Source organism: Phalaenopsis equestris, unplaced genomic scaffold, assembly GCF_001263595.1.
Source record: "Phalaenopsis equestris unplaced genomic scaffold, ASM126359v1 Scaffold000417, whole genome shotgun sequence".
Taxonomy (NCBI): Eukaryota; Viridiplantae; Streptophyta; class Magnoliopsida; order Asparagales; family Orchidaceae; genus Phalaenopsis; species Phalaenopsis equestris.
In genome coordinates, this window is record NW_018164858.1 from 1431157 (window position 1) to 1458521 (window position 27365).

At 34.2% G+C, this 27365-nt stretch overlaps 1 protein-coding gene across 2 annotated transcripts in view; it reads right to left on the reverse strand.

Moving 5' to 3' along the window:
- LOC110027163 (mediator of RNA polymerase II transcription subunit 34) overlaps positions 1–17731 on the reverse strand; it is a 102498-nt gene extending 84767 nt beyond the window's left edge. The window contains exons 1-2 of one of the 2 annotated variants that reach the window (XM_020728473.1): positions 17441–17731; positions 11577–11797 (exon numbers count right to left, since the gene is read on the reverse strand). In XM_020728473.1, coding sequence (XP_020584132.1) covers positions 11577–11797; positions 17441–17501 — 282 coding nt within the window. In that variant the 5' untranslated portion in view covers positions 17502–17731. The remainder of the gene's footprint in view (positions 1–11576; positions 11798–17440) is intronic. The other variant, XM_020728474.1, reaches the window with a different exon arrangement.
- Between the last annotated feature and the right edge of the window lie 9634 nt (positions 17732–27365).

Below are 27365 nucleotides of genomic sequence, written 5' to 3' on the forward strand. Positions count from 1 at the left end.
ATAGAATATGACATGCAATCATTCGAACCAAGTTGCACCAAACTTACTCCTGTAACTGATCGTCATTTGAAAACTCAACAAGGCATTGTTGAGCCATGCATATCTCACTTCCTCATTTTAGCGAGGTGAGGGAATTGAATTGAGTAGTTTTTGTGTGGTCAATCCCAACTTTTTCACCATCAGTGTGGACATTGCATTTTCACAACTACCATTGTCGATTATCCGACTGCAAACCTTTCCTTTTACCATACAGTTGGTGTTAAAGATGTTGTGCCTCAGCTATGACTGATCTCTTTCAGGTTCTGACTGCAAAACTCTCTATATGACTAACATTTCTTCTTCGTCGCTCTGGAGCTGAAGCTCTTCCTCGGACTATTTGTCCCTCAACGATGGTCTAATCCATGAATAAAACAACTCGGCTCGTGGGGCAATTGGAGGCTATGTGGTCGTAACCGTGGCACCGAAAACACTTTCTAACATGCACTATCACGAAAGAACTACCATTTTCTGGCTTCTCCCCATTTGGCTCGGTCTTGTCACTTCCCGGTACTGGTTTTCCTGCTCTAAAGTAGTCTTGTTCATAACTATAGTTGTCAGTGTTGGCCTGAATGAGGATTGTTGCTCGAAGGAGGTATGTAGCTCGGTATGCTTCTGCGGCCTTTCTCCCTTTAAGGCTAATATTTGGACATCTCTAAGCGACCAATAGAACTGCAATTGTACCACATTGCTAATAGCGAGCTTCAGGCCCCCCATAAATCGAGCAATCATCTGCTCTTCTGACTCGACCAGCTCACACTTCATCTATAAATGATCAAATTGTGTTGTGAATTCCTCCGATAAAAGATCTCGTTGTCGCAATGGATGGAACCTTAGAAAAATGTCCAGATGGTAGCCAGACGGTAGTAATACGGTAGATATTTTCTCTGTAGTTCCTTCTCATCTTCTCTCATTTCAAAATTTTATCAATGCCTTCTCTTTTTCTCTATCTTTGCAAGTTTTCCCACCACAAGGATATGCTCTTTTTCAACTTGATGACAGCCAATTTTACTTGTTCATCTTCTAGCACGTCCTTATACTCGGAAATTTGCTCCAGTAATTATAACTAGTCGATAAAGTCAACCAGATCCATCCCTCCATAAACTCTGTCATATCCACTTTGATGTTGAAATCCTTGTGTCCCCCATATGTGAGCTTCTCTCTCTATCTCGGTATAGAATTCTGAAGCGGCGTGGTCGTTATGCCTCATCGTTAATATCTTCTCTGCGGAACAGATTCAAATATTTGTCAATGTCGCCCCTTAGACTCTCTCAATCGAGGCCGAAAGTAATCTCCCTGTTAGAATTTATATTAGAAAAAAATCATTCTTGTTTAAAGTTATGAGGATTAGATTTATTTTCTAATATAACTTTATTTCCTTTTTGAATTTTAGAATTATTTTCTTGGAGTGGATACATTTCCTTTAATATTTAGCCTTTCCTATTTTATGTTGTTTCTTTTATCTTTATTTAATTAATATAAATTGACTAATTAGAGAAATTAAGTGATATATCTTTCTTTTCATGTTATTTCCTTCTTATTGTATTTCCCATTCGACAATTCATGTAAGGGTTATTTATAACCCCTTTCATATCAATAAATTAATTTCGCTTTATTTTATATTATTCTGAATTTCAACATGATATCAAAGCTTTGAAAAAACCCTAGAGTCTCCTTCCGCCTGAAAACTTCCTATTCCTTGCAACTCTAACAATTTGTTGTCATGTTGCAGGCCTTTTCTCTACCTCCTCTATCGGAAACTTCATATCCCTACAGAGCCTCCAACATTTTTCCTAGAAGTTGTCCCCTTTGGCTGGATTTCCCAGTCGTTGGTCTGCTCTGCATCCAACCACTGTGAGTCTTCCTTGCAAACAGTTGTCGGCCTTCCCTGCAAGCACAACCACCGGTCTTCTCCGCCTGTTTTATGATTGTCCTTCCCGCTATTTTTTGACGCTTGTTTCCTGCAACAACCCAGTTTCTTGGTTTGTCAGCAGTCCAGCTTCCCTAATTTTATGCAGGTCCTTACCATTGGAGTTGTTGCTTTCCTTAGAGGTGCAGCTGTCCCGTCGCCTTCCCTACAAACCCTTCTCGTTGTTTTTTGGTGTATTTTCCCTACTCCAGCTCCCTGATTTCCAGTAGTCAGGCTTCCCAGATTTCCTACAGTTGTCCAAATTTCTAGCAGTCCAGCTTCCCTGGTTTTCTGCAGGTCCTTATAGTTGGAGGTTCAGCTGCCATGTAGCCTTCCCTGCAGATCCTTCCCGCTATTTTTGGCGCCTATTCCTTAAAATTGTCCGGCTTGTTGGTTTCAAGCAGTCTGACTTCCCTGATTTCATGCGGTTGTCTAGATTTCCAGCAGTCAGGAGTTCTAATTTCCAGCAGTCCGGCTTCCTGATTTCTAGATCGCCTACAGACCTCATTTGTTACTTTTGTCAATCGGTACCATGTCTCAAAAGCCCAGCCAAATCTCCTTTCGCTTAGTCGGAATCATGACACTCCTCTAAGCTGCTTGGATCCAGTCGGCTCTCTCCAGACCTGTCAACCTCCCGCGTCGTTCGGGGAGAATGATAGGAACTACAAAACGGGTTGGCGGGTTCTACTTCTTCCAAGGGAAAAACACAGAAAATGAAGACACTCCACGTAGAAGTTGCATTATACGTTGAGATCATTGCCATCACACGATTCTAAATCTATCAAAGTTGTGTTATAACCAAAGGTCGGAGAGAAAGTCGTCTTCCTCCACTCCATGCTCGAGGCAGCAGTCGCATCGTCCTTACTAGCAACATACATTACCTTTTTTTCTCATCCCGATAAAAGTTCACCCTGTTCTTGGCTGGTCGGTTTACTTGCTTGGCCTCGCCGCTTTGGATTCCATTGCGACCAACTCGTATCTTCTCTCACCACTCTCGGTCTTACCGCCTTGACTTGCAATGTTGGGAGCTCTGGGGTGATGGCTTATCCGTGGTACTCTAATGGTGCAATGACGGCACTAGGTGAATATATTACCAAACAGGGGAAGTATCTAGAGATGGCCTCCGAACAACTTTCTATACCATCAATGTAGTGGTTTATTTAGTGTAGGTGTTTTTGTGGTTGCTTATGTGGTGGAAGCTCATTCAAGTCATTATCATCTTGTCTAGGATATTTTTTGCAAGTGCCTCATTTCTTGGTGCCCCTGGTTTCCTACTTTATAGTGGAAAGTTTTTTTCCTAATGTTGAAGCGCTTTCCTGTCGAATCGATAGGAAGACGCAAGAAATTGCATGAAGTTGGATATGTGACAACCATATGCTTTAGTTTTTACTTAATTAGAAGCATCATGAATTCATGATGTGCCTCAATGCATTTGACAAAGCCGCAGGCATTGATGTATCAATCTCCTCTGGAGCTTTTACTACAGCAGACCCTTCCTCGAGAGTTTTTTCCTACATCAGGCCTCTGAAATCTTTCCTGCAACAAACCCTCTGAAGCTTTTCCTTCTTTTGTAGACCATGCCCTGCAGTTTTTTCCTGTTGTTTATCTCCTTCCCTGCAAACTTCCCTGCAACACTACCTGTAAGAGGCTTCCGCCTACATACAGACATGGCAGAAACTGCAGTCAAAGACAACCGCAATCAATTAGAAGTCATTTTTTCCTACAGGTTCTCTACTTCCCTGAAAATTCTTCTATAACATTACCTGTAAGAGCCTTCCGACTACATACAGACACTACAAAAACTGCAGTCAAAGACAACCACAGTTGTCTACTTCCCTGCAAACTCCCCTGCAGCATTACCTGTAGGAGTCTTCCACTTACCTAAAAACATTGTAGGAATCGCAGTCCATGACAACCGCATACGGGATGAAGACTCAAGTTCTATCTCACAGGATCTTCATTGCTCATTGTTTCAAATCCAAGATGATTTGCAACCATGTTTCAACTTGAGAGGGAGTATTAGAATTTATATTAGGAAATAATTCATTCCTATTAAATTTTATGAGGACTAGATTTATTTCCTAATATAACTTTATTTTTTTTTCTTTCTTTTAGATTTATTTTCCTGGATTGGATATATTTCCTTTCCTATTTTAGATTTACCTATTTTATGTTGTTTCCCTTATCTCTAAAAAATTAATATAAATTGATTAATTTGAGATATTATGTGATATATCTTTCCTTTCACGTTATTTTTTTTATTGTCTTTTCATTCTAGGATTCATGTAAGGTTTATTTATACAATCTTTCATATCAATAAATTGATTCTGCATTATTCTGGTTTCAACATTCCCCTTGGGTTCCATCATACAACTCTGTTAATCTTTGTTGCAGACGACAGATCTCCCATTATATTTCATTAAAGGTAGGGTCTGGCAGGATCTCCTCGAGGGCATGGTTGAAGGTTTGGGATATATTGAAGAAAAGGAAAAAAAAGAAAAAAAATGAATGAAAAGACAGAAATAAGAAAAAAAGGAAGTTGAAATAAAGAGGAAGAGAAAACAATTGGCGAACTCTAAGGAACCTTAGAATATAACTAGAGTTAGACTAGCTCTGATATAAAATGATACTGTAGTTAACTCAACCCACGACGAAGAAAAATAAATATTAGTAAGCAAAGAATTATAGGTACAATCAAAATTCAAAAAAATAATGAAAACAAGACAAAGAAAAACAAGACTAGCACGATCCAGCTACGGCCTAAGAACGATATTCGGGGATGTCAAGGTGAGATAGGTGCGGCCCGTGATTGTAAACGGAGGGATCAGCAAGTGCAGGTGGCTGCTGGAAAGTGGAGGGCAACAAGGGCTGCAGCGGGTGTGAGTTGCTGCACAAAAGGGCCCGAAGGAGAGCTGCAGGTGTCTGCAGGCTGCTGGAGGGTGCAGAAATCATTGACGGCCTGCTAGGAACTGTAGGGAAGAGTTGACGGTAGAGTGCAGAAGAGGTTGGCGGCTTGTTGGGAACTGTAAGGAGGATTCAGCGGCCTGCTGGGAAGTGAAGGGAGGAGTAGGCGGTCTGATGGGACGTGCAAGGAGTTGGTGACCCCCAGAAAGCGTTGGAGGCAGTTGAACAGATGCTACAAGTGGCTGGCGAGCTGCTAGAAAAAGCAAGTGAGGTCCACAGATTGCAAGGTGTAGGGAGAAGTTTGTAGATAGTTGTGAGTGTCATGAGGGAGGCTGCGGCCTGCTGGAGGTGCAGGAAGGAGCTTAAGGCCCTACTGAAAGTGCAGGAAGAAGTATGCGCCTTGTTGGAATCGTGGGAAGGTGTCTGCGGCCTACAGGAGGTACAGGAAGGAGGTAGCGGCAATCTGGGAGGCACTGGAGACAACCGGTGATAGTAGAGAAGTGGAGGAACGGCAAAGATAATCACCAACCGGAGTATCTTCTCATCGTTGAATACAGCCCTCAAAAGGGAAAAATGCTGGCGGTGGAATTTCCGAACTCAAAAAAAAAAACTATCAACTTGAGTAGCCTCTTCAAAGCACTCTAGTTCACCACTATCAATAAGCAAAAGATATTATCATCAATAAGCAAAAGATATTATCATAAAAGATAATACATATTTTTTGGTCGTGCCATTCTACTAGACCTCAAGACTTCAATAACAGGTGTATGAGAAAAGTTGTGTGCTCATCATAATGAGCACATTTCTGTTCTCCATCTTCCTAATTATTGTTGTCTCCTATCTCAACATATTTGAATAACTCTTTAAAAGTAGCTGACAGACAATCTTGAGTTCTACTCCCATATTATAAATCTTCATTTCATTGAATATCACATCTTTGCTCCTAATGAACTTCTGATTCTGATAATCCTATAATTTATACTTAAATTCATCTGAGTTGTTTCTAATAAAAATGCACCTGATAAATTTTGAGCAATGATTATTTTTATATCCTACATGAACATAAACATATGTTGAACAGTCAAATACCTTCAAGTGAGATAGATTTACCTTTTCATTGAATATCACAATCCTACTCCAAAAGAACCTTTGATTCTGATAATCCCAAAATTTATACTAAAATTCATTTGAGTTAATCCAATGAAAGTACACTTAATAGATTTTGAACAAAATTTATTTTTATATCCTACATCAATATGAATATATATGTTGAACGGTCAATTACCTTTAAGTGAGATAGATTTACCTTTTTTCATTCCAAGCTTCTTCAAGTAAGTTTTCTTTTAAAAATTCTTTCGAACCACCTGTCCAGAACTATTTTGGCAAGTCTGCATGCAACCTCATACTCCTGGCATGCTCTATAATGATTTTAATCATGCGCTCAATCACGCTGTTTTGTTGTGGTATCCTGGCATGCTCTATAATGATTTTAGTCATGCGCTCAATCACACTGTTTTGTTGTGGTATCCTTGAAACAGTGAACTCATGTTTGATCTCCTCTTAAGCATAATAACATTTGAATCTCTGATCACAATACTAGCCACCATTATCTGACTTAAAATATTTCATCCTCAAACATGTCTCATTTTCTAACCATGATCTTTCATTTCTTAAATAACCCAAATACATTTGATTTATGCTTTAAAAAGTAAACTCAAATCTTTCTAGCATGATCATCTATACAAGTGACAAAATAGTGGGAAACATCTAATAGACAGAACTGGAGCAGGAGCACATACATAGTATGCACTAGCTCCATCCTCTTGGACTTCACCATTTACATACTTTTAGAGAAAAAAATTTTATTTTGGTTGTCACATACAAAGCCTTCATAAAAATCTAGATCTATATATTTTAAATCCTGAAACTTATTCTTAGAAAGTAGGGACTTCATATTTTTCTCACTCATATAATCAAGTCTGTGATGTCAAAGACCAACATCAACATTTATTCCAGCCACGTCAATGAATTTTGTCATCTCATTGATCGGTAAAGAGTGTCTTCAAAGTTGCCTCAAGTCATCATCATTCTCTTTCTAGTCACATTCCATGAATCATCTGTTAAAGTAGTCACATACCCTGACCATGCAAGTCGACTGACTGAGATCAATTTTTTCTTCAAACTTGGAACATGTCTAATTTCATTGAGCTTACGTACTATTTCATTTGACAATCTGATATCAACATCACCCTTTTCTATAATACTTCAAACCTTATTATGTCCCAAATACACATTTTTAAATCACTCGGAGTGCAGTTTTTAAATACCCCTTTGTTGAGAATGCGTGAAAAGTGATACATGAATATATTATCCAAAATTCAATACTATATAGAGATAAAAACAAGGAGTCACCTTAAATTTAGCATGTGGAGACATTTATAGACATTTCTGTTTTGACCCCAACCACCAGCCTTCTTCGAAGCTTTACAGTCCTTGAAATGGCATTTCTTCTGACAGTTCCATCATTCACCTCTGTCATTTCCTCTTCCTGACTTTCCACTTATGGAGTTGAATTTATCTTTGTTTGTATTCTTATCAAGATTTTTTTCTCTGTTTTTAACGGTCAGCACAAAATGTAAAGGAATATGGATTCAAATGTTATTAAGGGAAATTAAAGTTGAGATGAAAGACACAATTAAGATGTTCAGAGATAGCCAATCAGCTATTAGTATAGCCAAAAATCAAGTATGTCATGTGATACTAAAGTTAACTCAAACCACAATAAGAAAAGCAAATGTTATTACTAAAAAATTGACGGTTACAACCAAACACACTTTGAAGGGAATTACAACTCATAGGACTAGATCTCGGGTGGGGGAAGTCAGCTAGGTAGCCGGGGAGTGGTGGTAGGAAGCTGAAATGGGTTGTGAGTTGCTGAGACAGCAATAGAAGGGGATGGAATTGTAACGCCAAAATTTCAAGCAACCAGGTAATGTTTGACACATTTGAAAATTACCTCAAATTTTACATCTCTCGGAATTCAATTGAAATAATTTTATTTAATTCTACGTATAAAATTGATCAATTACATAAAAAACACCATGCATGAATAATTAATGGATTGAGAGATAAAATTTAGAAATTTAAAGTTTTGCTAACTTTATTAATCCTTAATTATCCTAATTACTTCCTTAATCTCCCATACCCTTACTGTTCCCCACGGTCTCTCACGTCTTTTATTCATTGAATTCAATCCAATCGGGAGTCCTAAGCTTCAAACTCCTCCCGTCCGCCTCACTTCTCCCACACGATCCTGATTCTCCCTCTCCTTCACACGACTGCACAGCTCGGCAGAAGCAGAGCCCTGTGACCCTTGCCACAGAGCAAGGGGCACGAGCTAGCCTACGAACTGAGCGGCACAGGTAAGTTGTAAATCGACATTTTAAGGCTCCAGAGTGATTTCTTTAAGCATGAATCCCTTTTTCATGTCAATTGAGACTCACTTTAGTTTTGACTTTTGTCTCGTTTTTGTGCATTTTCCCTTTTTATTAACCGTCAAAGGCGCCAATTTTGTGTCGGAAATGTCGAATTTATTTGCGAGCTTCTAAAAATATTTCAGCACGATATAAGTGAGATGTAAGATTTGAGGTGATAGGTAGGAGAGAAAAGTGAATTAGGGGTTTTCAAAGGGCAAATTTATGCCAAGAAACCCTTTTAAGGTATGTTTTGGCATTGAATGCCTGTTTTAGGGTTAATCATGATGTGAGCCAAAATTTTATGAATACCTATGATGCTTATAAATTTTCAAGTTTTATATATAAGGCGGCGAGCTCAAGACAAGCATGTGGGCAATTGTCGTAGGACTAGTTCGTCAAGTCAGGTGAAATAAACTTGTGTTAATTTAAGAAAAAAATATTTCATAGGATTTCATATGATTTTTAGTTGACACAGATACGTTTAAAATTTTCTACATATTGTAAATAGATATCTGTAATTGCAAGTATGAATGCGTGTTTACTTTTCTTATGATACATGTAATGCTATAATCAAGTTATGTTACATATAACTATGTTTATGATATGAATTCTCTGCAAGTATTTATTTGTTATACTTCATGCATATGATATATGTAATGTCTTATAAATGTTTGATACAGAAATGATGATTCAAATGTCACAATGAATGTATGGGTAGATTATTACATGAGTGCTTGCAAGTACATTATTCGCGAATGTAATATTCTCGACTCCAGATATTTATACGGGGACGAAACTCTAGAAAGCATTCGAATTAGGCGAAGAGAACGTTTGGGAATCGTGGTACATTATGCAGGGATATAATATTCTCGACTTCAAATATTTAAAAGGGGAAGAAACTCTGGGAACCGTTGAAATTAGGAGGCGACAGAACGTTAGGGATCCGTGGCTATTAAGGGAGCTATCGATAACTGCTATGTTAGGGGAAGTCCAACCTTTATCGATGGTTTATATGATCTTTGAAGCAGTGTGACGACTCATGATGAAAAAACATGGAAATAATTGAAACGTATACATTAAACAAGTGACATTACTTTAAAATGACATCTATGCAATGACATTGCTATGATTACATATGAAAAACAGCCAATGATCATGTTTTTAAATATACTTATGATTTAATGCTTACGACCTACATGTTACACTACAGTCTTAATTATTTTTGTACTATCTACTTTTTTTTTATATTCTCTACTATACTAGCATGTTATTACTTGTGCATATAAACATGTACAGTTTCATATGAGCATATACATTTCTTCTCCATGTATAAAATCTTATGTAAGCCCAGATTATTTCTATGAGCTCATTTTTGTTCATTCTTCGTTGTTGCTTTTCAGGTAGGGGCAACGAGCACAGGGACGGGTAGTCAGGTGGTGTCTTTGTATAGCTTTTGCACGATTGTTTTAGAAGCTTTTATATATGTTTTGGATACATATTTTTATTATATTGGATTTAACAACTCTGTATAATTTATATGTTTTGAGGTTATAATATTTCATGCTTCCGAAGATGAATATAAATGAATTATGAAATGTACTAATTGATGTGATCTAGTTATACTAATTCATCACCCACTGAACCCTGATTATAAGTCAAGACGAGTGTTGGTGAGAGTTTGTCTAACCAAATTGTCAATCTCTGTCGCATCAAGATTTACCCTATTTGAGGGTTAGTTGGCGTGTGAAAGGAATTGTGTTGGTTGTGAAGCAAAGGGCCTGGAACGAAAGCAGAAGCTAAGCGGAGGGTTGGGACAGCGAGGACAGCGAAGGAGAAGGGTTGTGAACTGCTGCAAGACAGCAAGAGGAGTACTTTCCCAGGGATGTGGCAGCAAGGAAGTGGTTTGAATGAATGAAATAGGTGGTTTGGTAGCAGGACTGCATAAAAAACTGCAAGGCTGCTGTCATGGGCGGTTGTAGCAAGTATGGAAGGCTAGATAGCAGTTGAAACAACAAGACAAGGGAGGGAACAGGGGCGTCAACGAAGTTGTAGGGTTGGGACTGTGAGGGCAACGAAGAGGAGGGAGGAGAAGGAATTGGCGACAGTTGGAAAGGCTATGGAAGAGTTGGGTAATGATAAATAACCAGTTGAGAATGAATTGCAGTTGGAGCATCACTTGATCCCTTGGAAGGAGATCACCACCTCTGACGAATTATAGTCGGAGGACTTTCATGCCTTCAAATACAGCCATAGAAGAGGAAATCCTGGACCCTGGAAGCTTTCCTGACAAAAATTATCATAAAAACTAACTTCCAAAATTTAATACAGCATATATATCGAAAAGGGTTAAAAATGAATGCAAGATAATGGGAAAGAAAGCATAAAAAAAGAAAATATGACTGTTTAAGCGGCCCATCTCCCACAATATTGAATCTGTGGTACTGTTGTAGCTACAATACCGCAAAAATTCTATGTAGGAAAGCTCCTGAACCATCATGACAGAATAAAACACGTCGGGATGGACAGGCACTTCATCTCATAGCAGGTTAATGAAATTTTTCAACTCAGATATAATCCTACATGGCTTCAGTCTGCTGATATTCTTACCAAAGCACTACCAAAGGTCAATCATGATGAATTGAAGTCCAGGTTTGGTTTGTACAATATATACAACCCAGCTTGAGGGGGGGAGTACTGGAATATGTCAGTCAGCATTAGGAAGGAATTTATTTTCGTGCTTCAAAATATATTTCATTAATTGTGTTTCCTTATTAGGGTTTTTTTCTTTTCTTGTTTTTCTTATTTGAAAGGATTCCTATTTGGGTTCCTTTCTCTATTCTATATATGTAGCAAAGTATAATGCATTTGATTGGAGCAATAAGTAATATTCCTACCAAAAATTTCTACATAACACAAGTAGAATCTATGCAAAAATGGAAGGGATGTTTCAATAAAATTTACATGAAAATAAAAAACTCTGCAGTAATTAACATAATCCTCATAAATTCAAAGAAAACAATATACGAACTTCAAGCATTTTAGGTTAGAAATGAAGCTAGAAAAACGTCAAATGAGAACTTCAAATCATGCAAATGCATTTAATGAATGATCCAACCAAATAGAAATGATAGCACCCCATATCAAAATAAAAAATTATAAGCATTAAAGGCCATCAGGTCAACATGTTATCTGATTTGATGGGCCAATCAAGTTTCCAAATGACAAACTAACTTCAATTGAAAAACACTCACTTCCCGCTGATTAGCTCGATAGGAGGAGATGCCAAAAATATTCAATCGGGTATCATCAGCTAGAGCATCCCACTCAAAAGTCCCTGACCAATCGGCTATCATGACAGTAGCATCAATGTTATCCGCAGTATCAGGTTCTTTAAGTTCTTCCAATAAATCTTTCAGTTCAGATTGCTTCTTGTAAAGAGCTTCTTGACGATCAAGCAACAATTTAATTTGATCTGTACAGAAAAAAAAAAGGAAAAGAGGATTGACTTGCTATTTATGAAACAGAGTATGCACTTACAAACACATGTATCAACAGCATGAAGCTGTTGTAGAAATGAAAATTTTATTCAGAAGAAAGGGCAATTTCCAATACTTTAAGAAGGATTTCCACCTCAGAGACGTTATATCCTATGTTCTGGACAAGGATAATAACTAATTTGTTGCCATAGCTTAATTGCAGAAGCCGTAATTCTTGATCTATTGTGGTGGCTATCTAAAAGAAGATAGATGGAGATCTACGAGTAAGTTTAAAGAGAATTAAACAGGATTTGAGCTATGGATTATTTTGATGAGGATCTTTCCCCTTCCACAATTTAATACTATGAGCGATTTCGACTTTCATGATCATATTATTTTTTGAGATTAAATATGTGAAGAATAAATATGAAAAGCTTAAACTTCATATATAGATATCAATCTTCTAACAATTTAAGTGTTTTATATTCTTTGTAAATATAAAATATACAGCAATTCTTCGACGCAAATGTTGATTATTGTGGAGTTGATGTGAAACAAAATAATGAACATATATGATCTAATTGCATACAAATCTCCACACACACACACAGATATATGTGTGCGTGAGTGTGTGTGTGTGTGTTTGTGTGTTTGTGGAGATGTGTTTTAAATTTGGAGATGGAAGTGCCACTCAGCTAGTGAGTAAAAAGAGACGAACTACATCAGTGTGTTGTTGGTTCAATAACAACAAGTTGCCCAGTTGTACTTTGCTTGAAGGCATATTGAGAATACCCATATGGTACTTCTTAATTTTTAGAAACCAATGATTGCTAGTGTTCATGGAAAGGTCAGCATTTGTAGGCGATTTAATATAGATAGCAAGTCAATAGAAGTGAAAGTGTAGGATTCAAATAATTTATTGGTGAGGATATTGTAAGTTTTGGAGAAGCAAAAATAATTATTCCTCTTCAATTTCATAAGAAGCATTTACAAGATAAATAACGAGAGGGAAGGCTACCAAATTAGAAAAGCCACAAAATCTCTATACTGAAATCTGGGAACAAAAATTACAACTTACCAACAGTAACTTCTCATGGTAGAAAATACTAAAAAAGAAGATATTAAAAATAAAACTTCCTAAAATTCCAACACCCCGCTCAAGTTGGAGCATAGATATCTATCAACACCAACTTGCTTACAAGTAGCTCATAGCTAGGCATGAAAAGTCATTCAGTGAAGATATCTCTAAAACCACATGCAGTAGCTCCGCAATCAATCTTCTCTTTTATGAAGTGTATGTCAATCCCCACATACTTTGTGGATCATGTTGCACTGAATGTTTTGCAATGCTTATGGATGTTTTATTGTCACAGCACAAATTCATTGGCATGTTCATCATGATCCACAGCTCTTCAAGAATTCTTTTCAGCCATAACATCTCACATATTCCATTGGCTATAGCCTTATATTCTACCTCAGCACTACTCCTCGTCACCACATTTTGTTTCTTACTTTGCCAAGTAACAAAATTGTCCCAAACATAAGTGCAGTATTCAAAAGTCGATCTCCTGCAATAACTGATCTACCCAATCTGCATCAGTGTATGTTTCAATATTCTATTGTGTGGTCTTTTGAAAGAGTAAGTCATTATTTGGTGTACCCTTTAAGTATCTAAGAATCCTACTAATTGCTTCAAAATGTTTCTCATAAGGTTATGCATAAATTGACTTACTAAACTCACATCAAAGGCAATATTTGACTGTGTAAGTGAAATTTGCATCAATTTTCCCACCAACTTTTCATATTGAATTGTATTCACTGGGTCACCTTCTTTCACATCTCTCAGTTCTGATTGGGATCAATTGGTGTCTGCAGACCTACACTTCATCCCAGTTTCCTTCAGAAAATTAAGATCATACTTTCGTAGAAAACAATAATCCCTTTCGTGGATCTAAAAACTTCCATGCTAAGAAAATAAGAGATCCTAAGTCTTTGATCTCAAAAATAGATGATAGGGAAGTCTTCAAATGGTTCATCTCATAAATGTCATCTCCAATGAGAATTATATCATCCTCATAGAAAATAAGTATGGTTATTTTCCCATCAGTTGAATATCTGAAGAATATTATATGATCTCCTTGCCCTTGAGCATACCCTGATATTTAACAAATATTATAAATTTCACAAGCCACGCTCTCAGTGACTGTTTCAACGCATATAAGGATTTTTTTTTAGTTTGCACACCTTTGTGTCAAACTTCATACTAAATCCTAGAGGTGCATCCATACACTTCTTCCTCTAAATCCTTATTGAGAAAGATAGTTTTTATATCCAACTTTTGTAGAGGACAGTCAAGATTAGCTGCAAGTGACGAAAGAATTCTTGTAGAATTTAATTTTGCTACTAAGGTGAATATCTCTAAGTGATCAATTTCATAAGTCTAGGTGAATTCCTTAGAAACTAATCAAGGCTTATACCGTTCTAGAGAGTATACTTGACTAACAATTATATGCACCGGCAGTTTTGTTCCCTCAATGTAGATCAACCAAATTCCCACGTCAATTTTTTCAAGAGCTTTCATCTCCTCGAAGACGGCTTCTTCCGACTTAAAAACGTTCAGGGACTCATGCACAGTATTAAGAATCTCTATACAAAACAATTGTGAGGTAATAGCTCAAAAAAAGAATGATATTTTCATACGACACATAATGGGACGATGGATGTTGTGTGCGAGATATTTCCCCTTTACAAGCAACAATAGGAAAACTAGACTCATTAGACTTAGCATTAGAACTAAGCTCGGGCTCAAGACTATAAGAATCAGAACTTGAAGATGAAGTGGATTGAACAAGGGATAAAAGGTAAGTGATAAAATTACCTAGACGGTTCGCGGAATCTAGGCAATACAAAGGATTCATAAACCCTTTCTTTTGAGTTGTCCTCTGTTACAAGTAAACAATGTCAAATGACATCAATTTCGTAGTTTTTTTTTTTTTTCTATTTCTTCTTTATTAGGATTATGAACATCATGAGATAGACACTGTAGAAAAATTTGAATCATCTTTAACTTTGAAGAGAGTCGACTCCATTTCTCCTGATATAATATAGCTTGGATTTTTAAGATTGTACAATCATGGTTGGAGGATCTCTAAAAAAATATTAATTTTTGAGTGTTCGGCTTGAAAATAATTCTGAAAAATAGTAGTCAAATTTTTGTTATGTGGTGAAACAAAGAGTTGTAATTCAAAAAAAATGACATCCATGATAACAAATATTTTTTTAGAAATATGATCAAAATAACTATACCCCTTTTGGTTAGAGGCTGACCAACAAGCACATTTTTTGGTTTGAGAAGTTTTCTTTAATTATGACTATAAATGTGAAGGAGACGAGAGCCGATTTATTAGGTTAATTTTATGAAATATATCAAAAGGTGTTTTAAAGTTTAAGACTTTATTGGCTATTCTATTTATGAGAAATGTAGCAGTAAGAACAGCTCACCCCAAAGTTATTTTGGGACCTAATTAGTGAATATCAATATCCGAGCAACTTCCAATAAGTGTTTATTTTTAATTTCAACTAAATCATTTTGCTGTGGGAATGTCGACACAAGAGCTTTATTAAACTATTCATTTATTGAGAAAATTATAACCCAAAATATTTTTGAAATACTCTTCGTCATTAACACTCTGTAATAATTGAATAAGTTTTTAAAATTAAGTTTGAGCCATAATGTAAAAGTTTTTTAAAATTGTTTCCGCTTCAAACTTTTCTTTCGTTAAATAAACCCTAACTAACTCAATGTGATCATCATTAAATGTCACAAACCATTTTTTCCCATAATATGTAAGATTTTTAGAAGTACCCCAAATATCACTATGAATCGGAGTAAAGGATGTAGCTGGTTTGTAGGTTTGAGGAGGAAAACGTGCACGAAGATGTTTAAAAAATTGATAATTTTCATATTAAAAAAAAATATTTTTTTTCGTAAATAAATTGAAAATTGAGTATTTAAAACTAGGATAATTTAAACTATAATATCATAACAAAATATCATTATCTTTGAAAATATAAACAAAATTTAAAAAAGAACTTTAATGTTGTATAGTAAATTTCATCATCAAAACAATAAAGTCCATCATTTTCCTTAGCACTATCAATCATCCTCTCAGTAGTCAATTCCTAAAACTCAAAAAAAATAAAAATAAAGATAAGTTTGACATTAATAATCAAAAGTAATTTTACTAATGGACAACAAATTACAAGACAAATTGGGAACATGGAGTACAATTTCTTTCCCAACAATTATCGAGATGGAACCATCGGCAAATTTGATAATTTTATTGCCTACACAAGGTCTATAGAAGGAAAATAATTTTGAACAATCAGTCATATGATCAGTGGCAGCAAAATTGATTATCTAAGTATGAACAAAATATTAGGAATAACAACTAACAATGCAATGACTAAAAGAGTTAGCTTTTTGTAATAAAGAGCAAGACGGAGTCGGGAAAAATTTTAGATATTGAAACAATTGTACTTTAATTGCTCTTTGGTGAAAGGGCCAACATATAAGTTTGCATAAAGCTCCTGAGTTTCTTCAACAGTAGCTTGATAAGCTCAACCTTCAGGCTTAGATTTTGATTTTCAATTTATAGGTTTACCATGAAGCAGCCAACATGTCTCATTCATGTCTCATAGTTTTTATGCAGTGCTCGCACCATGGTTTCTTGTGTCCTTCTTTGTTAGTATCAACTCTTTTTGACACAAGAATCAAGTTTTCATGTTCAATATTATAAGGAGGTTCTATATTGCGAACTATAATTTTTTTCACATCTAATCTTAGAAAAGCATCTCAAATAGAGGGTACAAATTTCTTAACCAGGATGTGATCTCTAACTTCATCTAAACTCTGATTAAGGCCAGCTAAGAATAAGTAAACCCGGTCATTTTCCTCTCTTATGGCGATCATAGTTAATAGAGAATTCTTCTAAATATCATCATAACATTGATCAAGGTCCTATCACAATATTACCAACTTATTGTAGGATTACAAACCTAACAAGAAACACCCGTAAGGATACATACATGAAGTTTTGAAGTGGTAGTGTTTAGTTTAAATTTGTAAAGACATGTCAGGATCTTTAGATAAGACATAATATTAGTGATATTCATAACATATCTATTTTTTGTCTTCAATTAGACACTCTAAATATATATATGTATGTATATATATGTATATATACATAGGTATATATATATATATATAGTATGTATATGCTCAAAAGTGTAATTAACTTCCAAGCATCCTCATTTCCAATCTGGCCCTTGAAAAAAAAAAGGAAAGTTGGCCTAACTTTGTAGTCTCGCAAAGCACTTAGCCGCAAGATAGATTACAAGCATTATAATTTCATTCAAGGAAATGCACGCCGGTGATACAAACAGCTAGACTACAAGTTAGAAGATAAGCAACATTTGAATATAAGTAGGATCAACGAGATGCAATATTACAAAAGAGGGTAGATAAGTGGCAAGCAATAAAATCAAGATTGACAGAGGATTGTAATTATATTTAAGACAGAAATCGAAGACCAAATTAATCAGTCGCATTAGGTTTTTTGGACGAGGAAAGGCGGCACCTTGAACATCCAGAATCTCCGCCTCGACAAGAAGAAGCTCCTCCATTACGTCCGTCTCCATGTTACGAGGTGACGGGATGCAGCTATCTTCACACAAAATATTTGTACATGGGTAGATCGGCAACACTGGATTCGTTGTAATTGTCCCTCGAATGATGAAGTCCTGAAGGGCCGCTCCCAGGCGCGGAGTCTTTAGTCCGGGCGGAGCGGAGTCTTTAGTCCGGGCGGAGCGCCCGGGCGGCTCTTGTTGGCTTTTGGTATGCACAACTATGTCAACATGGGTTAATCCATAACCTCATTCAATAAAATCCTTGTGGAGCAATGCTTCCCATTTTTCACGCCTTTAAAATTAATATTTCAAACTCAAAGTTATAGGCATGAAAGAAATAAAGGTTTTTGTGATAGTCAGAGTTATCATACTTTCAAATATTTTCAAATTATATTTTATAAAATTGTATTAGGGAAATTTGATTTTCGATATCTCTTATTATCACAAACAGTCAAATTAAAATGCTATTTTATTCTTTATGAAATATGCTAAAAAATCATTTTAAATCAAATTATATACTCTCTATAGAATTAAGTTGTTTGATAGTTGGAAAGATCTTTCACTGTCTACTATTTTCTTGGATCTCATATGATTGTCCTAAAATAAAATTTCAGATCAAAGATCTCAATTTTATAATCAACGTTTCCTCAAAGTTAGTGAGGTTGGACTTTTATTTGTTTAGATTTGAATGCGTTGGTTTGCTCGCCTTATTTTGAATAAGGTTGACAAATTCCTTTTGAGCATGTTCATAATCTTGTGGATTATTCCTTAGCTCACAAAAACTTTATACTTTTTTTATAGGAAGTTTTTTAATGAATGTAAGATTGGCTAGCCCTAACGGATCTAAATCTTATAACCCTTAGGAGGTACACCATAGGAATCCCTGACTTGCCCTACTATTGGACCTATGTCATATGGTCCCTTTAGTTTTGAAACAAAAAGAAAAAAAATCCAATTGGTCTCTAGTGATTGATATATAGTCATAGAAACACTTATATAATTATGGTGTGGCACATAGTGGTCGCCCCATCTCTAGGTCTCAAGCTAGAGGAGGTGGCATAACTACTAGATCCAGATCTAGGGTCAAATCAAGCTTAAGAGAACTTTGATTGTTTTGCGGGCCATAGAGACCTTCAATTATGTTTATTTCATTATGTTATATAATATTTAGTTTTCTTAATGTTGTGTGTTAATTGTATGTGTTTGTGAAAAGTATATGTATTATTTCTTTTGAAGTCAAACAATTGCTTATGTGGAGTCCATGTATGCTTATATGGCATTAACCCTTGGTCAATGCATGGAGTGGATGGTTGTAAAGGAGGCAAGCTTAGGTGGCTTGAGTAGTTCCAACAGAGCGTAGGCCACTCCCTCTCTCCTTCTCCTTTAGTTATTTTCTTTGGCAATTAATATATGTGAAGAAAGGATGATTAGCATCTAATACTTAAACTAATATTTTCTCTAAAATGACTATATGTTGGTTGTGTGAACACTTGGATGAATTATTCTCCACTAGCTTGAGGCTTGGTGGTCGGCCGCCCAATGGTTTTAGTGATCTTCTTTGAAACTTCCTTTGGTAAGCATGAATTTTTAATTATCTAAACTTCTTTTATGTAAATCTTGTATTGTTTGTATTAGTGGTTTTATCTACTATAATGTTCCAAAATGAAAGCCCATAAACCTTGTGTTTTATCCCATTATTTTGTTGTTTCAGTGAGAATCCTTAAATCTTTAATTTTCTAGAAAACTTGTACCAGTTCAGTCATTTGTCTTAATTTACACATCAGAACATCTCCAAAATTTTTGAATTTTGTGGCATTTTGTTCTTCTTATTTCCTACTTCAAAAATTTTATAACATATATGTAATGTTATGTTAAAAATCTTGGAGAAAATTTTACTTAAAGAAATCCCTAAATTTTTTGTCTTATATTTCTACTTCCTATATTCTTGAGTTTCTTGTCCCCAAATTCATATCCCCAATGGTTCTTAAACGCAAGGGATTATGACTTCATATCCCCAAATTCATATCCCTAGTTTGTTTATGTGAAGTGTAGTATTATTTATGTTGAAGTCAAATATTAGTTTATAAGGAGTCAAAATATGCCAATGTGATATTTATTCTGGTTCAATGCATGGAGTGGATGCTTATAAAGGGGCCATCCAAGGTGGTTTGGTTAGTAACAAGAAGGGTGGATTAACTCTCTCTATCCTTCTCCTTTAGTTATTTACTTTCATAGTGAATGTGTGTGATGAAAGGGTGATTATCATATTGTATTATAAAAAAATTCTCTAAAATGAAGCTATGATGGTTACGTGAACACTTGGATAGATTATTCTTCATTTGCTTGGTGGTCGGTCACCCAAGGAGTTTTATGATCTCCTTAGAAAATATGCTTTGTTGAGTAGGAATTTTCAATTATTTGCACTTATTTTATGCAAATCTTGTATTCATTGTGTTAGTGGCATTATATAATGTTATGTTTCTTAATCCTATATTTTATCCCTTGATATTGTTATTTTAATTTGGAATTCCTAAACCAATAATTTTTTTGAAAAACATGACCGATTCAGTCATTTTTTCCAGTTCACCCATTAAATCATCTCCAAAATTTTTGAATTCAGTGTCATTTTGTTCATTTGTTTTTGACTACTTCCAACATATAAAAATTTATCTATAATGTTATGTTAAAATTCTTGGAGAAAAGTTTGCCAACAAAAGCGCTAACTTTAAATCATGTGTTTCCAAATCTTTTATTTATAAATTTCATGTTCCCAACTTCATTGCCTCAATGGTCCAAACCAAAAAAAAAAAACTTTATCATTGCTAGTGTTTCTAATATTATCTCCAATTTAAGTTGCTAAATTCTCATGCCTTCACAAAATGATCAAGCCATTTTCTTAAATTAGGTCACCTTAGGACAGGGATGAATAATCTCTAATATATATGTGTTTCTCTATATCAAATAAATTCCAAAACATATCAAACTTTCCATATTATTATTTAACTCCCTACCCTAAAACTCATGTGATTATTTGTATGATTTTAAGGTATGTAAAAAATGTTCTAAGTGGTATTATGAATATGTGTGATGAAAGGGTGCTTAGCATGTTATATTTAAGCTAATCTTTTCTTTGAAATGAATATATGTTAACTGTGTGAACAATTGGATGAATTATTCACTATTAGCATGAGGCTTAGTAGTTGGCCACCCAAGGGATTTGGAAATCTCCTTAAAAACCTTCTTTAGTGAGTTGGAATTTTCAATTTTTTCCACTTGTTTTATACAAATTTTATGTTCTTTGTTTTGGTAGTGTTATATAATGTTTTGCTCCAAAATAAAAGATATCCCATTATTTTATTATTCTAAGTGAGAATCTCAAAATATTATACCAATTCTACTGTTTGTCCAACTAGACCCATCAAATTAACTCTAAAAAATTCAAATTTAGTGTCATTATATTTGTCTCACTCCTTCTTAAGAAAATAAAAAAAATATCTATAGTATTATGTTAAAATTCTTGGAGAAATGCATGTCCAAAGAAAGCCCCAACTTTATTCCTTCTGTTTTCATTTCCTATTTTTTCTAATTTTCATGTCCTCAAATCCATATCCCAAATGTTTCAAATCCAAAAAAATACTCCTTATCAATACAATAGAATTTCTAATAATATCTTCAATTTTAATTACAAAATTTTCATATTTCCACAAAAACTTTCTAGCCATTTGTCCAAATTAGGTGATCTTAGGACAATACTAACCAATCTTCATTATATTTGTTTTATTATATATCAAATCAATCCCAAAACTTGATAAACCTTTCAGATTAGCATTTAACACCATATCCTATATTACAAGTGTTTATTTGTATGTTTTTAGATTTTTATAGAAAGTTCTAAGTGTTTTAACTGAAACTTCTACATTCTAGATAAAATCTAGAATATGCCATGATTCCACTAATACCACTTTCAATTGAGCTCCTCTACACAAATGTGATCCTTGAAAGAGATTGAGTCCACATATATCGCTTCTTATTTATCTTGATCCTCCTTAAATAGCCATCATCTCACACTTTGCTCATCATTATTGGTATTAGAGATTTGTTAGGTGGATTGGCACTTCAACTTGTGACACGACCTTTGCAACACTTAAGATTCAACTCTTGCTTTTAGGTAATCTTTGTCATTCCCTTGGTTTAATTTTATATTTTTTATTTTACTTTTATTGTAAATATTAGTAGCAAATATACATGTTTGATACAAATTATATCACATGTTGTGTTAGCACTGAATTAACCCCACATTCAAGCCACTTAAACCTACCCATTCATAATTTTATTGATGCCTAAATAGTAAGGAGAGATCTACATTAAAAATTAATCCTACCCCTTCATTCCTAATTGGTATGGAAAAAGCCTATGTGAAAATCCCTACTTTTAATTTTTGTGACTAAGCTTACTTGTTTTGTTATTTGTGTTTTTTTATTATTTTAGCATATTGTGAAGGCTAAAAGAAAATTTTTTATATTTTCATTTGAAATCACATTTGGAAATCATGCCTCCTAAATCAGCAAGTCAAGATAATTTGGATTTAACTATTAGGAGAGTAAAAGAGCCTAACATGCAAACTAATGAAAAGATTCTTTAACTTAAGCATCTAATCACAAACTTAATAAACAAAGTCCAAGACATTAGCCTTAGGTTGCCAAATCTTTCTTTTGTTAACAATCCAACAAAATACCCCAATTGAAAGAAGACTTTCTAGAAGAACCTAAGGATACCATTCCACCTCAAAGAAATGACCTTATGAACAACTCTAAGAATGGGTATGTTCGAAACTTTGACACTCAATTAAAACCCATTAAGAAAGACAAAGTTGATGCACCTAGCTATGACGAAGTCCATGGCCTCAATAGATTCCTTAATTAGCTCATCCAAATGGATGAATTCGTTGAGTGGTACCAATTTGATGTCTAAGCCTCATCAATTTATTTAAAAACATTTTTAACTTCTAATGGAAACCAAATTGAAGAATAAAGGACCCTTACACTCCATAGACTAAGTTAACCCTTGATGGATGTGGGTGGTCTTTTGATGAGATAAAATACTAAAATTTGATATTGATGTTTTTTTTAGGCATAAATATGTGATGTGGAGTTTTGGTGGAATGTTAAAAGATTTAGGAGAGAATGATGACTAAAATACCAAGACAAGTCTGGATTAAGCTAGTTTAGGCTGATTTAAAATATCTTTTAGGAAAAGTGGCTTAACAATGGGTAAATTGTTATAAATGATTATTGTAATTATCTTAGAATGTGTAATTATAATCTAGAGTAGATGGGTGGGTTTGGACTGGTTTACAATGGTGTTTAGGGTTAGGGAATAAGACTATGTCTTAATATGCTCTTGCTTGGCCAAGAGCTATTAAGAGGGGTTTGAAATGGCTATGAGGCTTTGGTTGTTAGTTTTTTGATATTATAAGAAGCTTAGGATGTGCATTAAGTGAGTTGAAGAGCTTAAGAGCAAATGTTGTTGAGGATAATGAATAACTTTAAAAAAACCAATGATAAACACCTAACCACACCAAAAAAATGCACCAATCACCAAGCAACAAGAGAGAAAATTGTCACACAAATATTTCATTCAACAACTGATCCAAAGAATTATATCAATCCTATTTATATGTAATCTAATAATACTAAGTCAAGAAAAATAGGAGGAACTTTTGAAGGGTGGCATATGGCTATTAATGACGGAAGGTGCTAAACACCTTCCTAATTTAATTAATCTCTTTTGACTAGCCATAAAAGTTTTAAATTTGAAATTTTAAACATTTTAAAAACAAAAATTGAAATATAAAGAATAACATATAAATTCAAATATTTTTTCTTGATATGGCTCTTGTAATGTGCTTTGAATGGGCTCTTAAATAAGCACTTTCTTAGGATCTTGCTTGGACACTTGTAAGTGGGCCTTTGGCTTTATTTTGATGATGTGTTACATCAACTCACTCAGGCTCAATTGAAAACTTCTCCATAGATTTCAAATCTAAGAAGTCTTGTACTAATCGTGGGGCTAAAGTTTCCAAATCAGTGTGGGTTGGTCTTGTGCCTACAATGGGTGGCTTATTCTTTCAAGGAACTAGAAAATGATGCTCAGTGGTTGGTTCAAGGGTTGCTTCATCGGTGATGATACATTAAACTTCAAGAAAAGAAGGATTTTTCACTTGGGAAACTATCTCTCCTACCAAAGAGTTAGTCTGAACAAGTGGAAGCTCGCTAACTCCTTCATTTTATAGAATATCGACAATATAAATAATAAAATGGATTAGCATATCGGTAGGAAAATCAAGTTGACAAACATTAGATCCAGTTTTTATAAGAATTTTAAAGGGGCCACAAGATCTTGCTTGTAATTTCTTAAACTTAGTGGTGTGATAACACTCAAGGCGAATGCAAATCAAAACATAATCTCTTACTTTAAATTCTCATGTTGACCTATTATGATTTTCCTTGGAAGCATACTAGTAATTACTTAAAGTAATTTTCTTTCTTATGGTTTCATGAATGGTTTAAAAATCTTTAGCAAACGAAAATGCAAAATCAAAGAATGCATGAGGTAGGATGTTGGATATATCAATGAGTCATTTGGGATTTTGACCATAAAAAAATTCAAAAGGTGAAGTCTTGGTTGTCCTAGAAATAGTGTTATTCTATGCAAATTCAGAGATAGGTAGATGCAAGTTCAAATTTCCTAAACTCTTTTCTACAAGGCATCTTAAAAAATTTTCTATTATTCGATTAACTACCTCAGTATGGCCATCTATTTGAGGATGAAAGGAAAATGAAAATTTTTAATTTTATGCTAAATAACTTCCAAAGAGTTTTCCAAAAATATGAAACAAATCGAACAACATGGTCGGACACAATTCTTGAACGTAGGCCATGTAAACATACAATTTTCTTAAAGATTAATCTAACAATGTGGGAAGAATCATTGATTTTAGAACATTGAAAGAAATAAACCATTGTTGAGAAGCGATTAACTATGAAAAATATATTATCATGTCCTCAAGCTATGCAGGGTAATCCTAAGATAAAATCCTTTGAGACATATTCCTAAAGCATATAGGGTTCGACAATGCAACATATGGAACAAATTTTTTAATGAATTTTGTTCGTTTGCAGGTCAAAGATTGGGCTACTTATTTTTGAACAGATCTCTTAATTGAAGGCCAAAAAAATTGAATTTCTATTGAACAAATAGACTTATCCTTTCTATTGTGTCCAGCTATTATGCAACTCATAAATGAAAAATTCTCTAACATAAGTTCTAGGCATACAAAGTTGTTTTCTCTTATATAGATACCCATTAATAACAAAGATCATTCTTTGTAGAGTTAAAGGTTTATCTATGTTTTCCATATAAATTAGATTAAAGTCAGGACACATAAATTTCTCATCTTTGATTTGATCAAACACTGAAATTTTTAGTTTTAAAGAGTTAATAATTAAAGTCACCCTTGTTAAGGCATAAACATATTTATTTTCAATTCCAAGTTTATGCTTGAGAACAAAAGAAAAATCTTGAAGGAATTCAACCCATTTGACATTTATATGGCATAACTTTCTCTGAGAATTAATGAATTTGAGGGCATGATGATCTGAGTTAAGAATGAACTCCTTATGTAAAAGATAATGATGTCAATGTCTCAAAGATTGAATAACAACATAAAATTCTCTATCATATGTGACTATAATTATTTACCCTCATTCAGTTTCCCACTAAAGAAAGTTATTGGGTGGTTTTCTTGACTTAGGATTCCACCAATTACAATCCCTGATGCATCACAAGTCACCTCAGAAGCTTTAGAAAAATTAGGCAACTTAATTATTGGGGTAGAGGTTATTAAAACTTTAACATGATCTATGTTTTTTTTATGTAGCATAAGTCTAATGAAATTTTTCTAGTTTCAAAATATCAGTTATTGGGGCAACAACTATAAGAAATTCTTTGTTGAATCTTTTTTAAAAAGTAGTCGGGTCATGAAAACTTTGGAATGTGAGGTTGGATTCCATCAGTGGAAATAATAAATCCTAAGAAAATTACTCAAGTTGTAAGAAAAAGCACTTATTCAAGTTGATGCACAATTTTTCTTTCCAGAATGTTTCAAATACTTGTCTAAAGTGTTGTAACTGGTCTATAACACTTGGAATAAAAATTAAGATATCATCAATAATAAACAACCAAAAATATTCCTACAAAAATTCTTAGGAGTGACTTCATTAACCTCATAAATTTACTCGAAGCATTTGAAAGTCCAAAGGGCATCACCAACCATTCATAAAGTCTATTAGGAGGTAGGTGGACTTTTGATGAGATAAAGTATTAAAATTTGTTATTGATGTTTTTTAGGTCTAAAGATGTGATGTGGAGGTTTAGGTGGAATGTTAAAACTTAAGAGAGAATGGTGGCTAAAGTACTAAAACTAGTTTAGATTAGGCTAGTTTATGCTGATTTGAAATATCTCTTCAGAAAAGTGGCTTAATAATGAGTAAATTATTAGAAATGATTATTAATGGCTAGTGATCCCGACTTTTTATATAAATGTAAAATGCGATGTATGTGATTATATGTTTAATTTTCTTAATAGTTATTTTTAATTTAATTTGCAACAATTTTTAATTTGCAACAAAGTCAAACACTTGATTTAAAGCAAAAGCTAAGTAAGTTTTCCATTATGAAAAAAATAAGAATATAATTATAATATTTTAATATAGGATACTACGCAAGTATACGTATCGTTATCAAGTAATATAAGACTTTTTAATTAAACCCTGGATATTGAAACCATAGGGAGATTAAAAATATTTACTTTAGAAAACTATAAAGTTTAGATCACAAAAATCTACTTCGCAAAATATTCTTACTTACACTTAAGAGGCTATAATAGAAATGAAAATTTGATTCTTTTAAAATTTTTTATTTATGAAAATAAAGTAAGCAACTAATTAACTTAACTAAATATTTGCAAGATGAATGCTATATAAATAAAATATCTTTTTCTTTATCATGAATCATTAATAAGTATAAAAATTTTGTTGTGGAAGTATGCTAAATTGGTTGTGCAGAATAGAAGCAATAATGTTATTTACCCTTAATAGAGATATTATAAAGAACATTGGCTAATATATAGTTTGAATAGTCTTGAAGACCGGTTAGGTAGGGAAGATACTAGCTCTCACTCTAGAGTTCCATCTTCTCCATCCACCTAGGGGCTAACTTCTAGTATCAAAAATTAAAACTATAAATCAAATTAGGGGCTTTGGCCTGTTACTCTAAAGTCCTCTAATTCTACACCCTTGAAAATTTTATTTTCCTATTTATTTGCACTCAACCCCATGAAATAAATTCTCATTCATTAAATCACTATTTGATTCTAACCATTTGTTGATTGAGACAATACCATCTCGGATCTTAAATGTTCTCACAATGGGTATTAACATCTTAATTGGCCAAATCAAGAAGTAAATGAAGTGCAAAGTCTCTAATCATCAAAACTTCTTCCAACATTGAAGTATAATACTTCACACAAAATCTTTTAAATACTTAATAACTTATCATTTTAAGGAAAAAAATAAAGAAAACTACGCAGAATCTATGGAGAAAATACAATCACACATGAGTTTAAAAGTAGAAATCATGCACACAAACAATAAATCTAGATTAAAATCAAGTGTAGTCACAAAGATAAACACTTATCTCAAATCCTCTCCACTAAATTTCTTGAAGTTCCTTTGAATTATTTTCCTTCACTCATAATACAAACTAACTCTCAAAGTAAAAAGAAACTGGTCGGCGGCGGCGGCGACGATGGGCGGC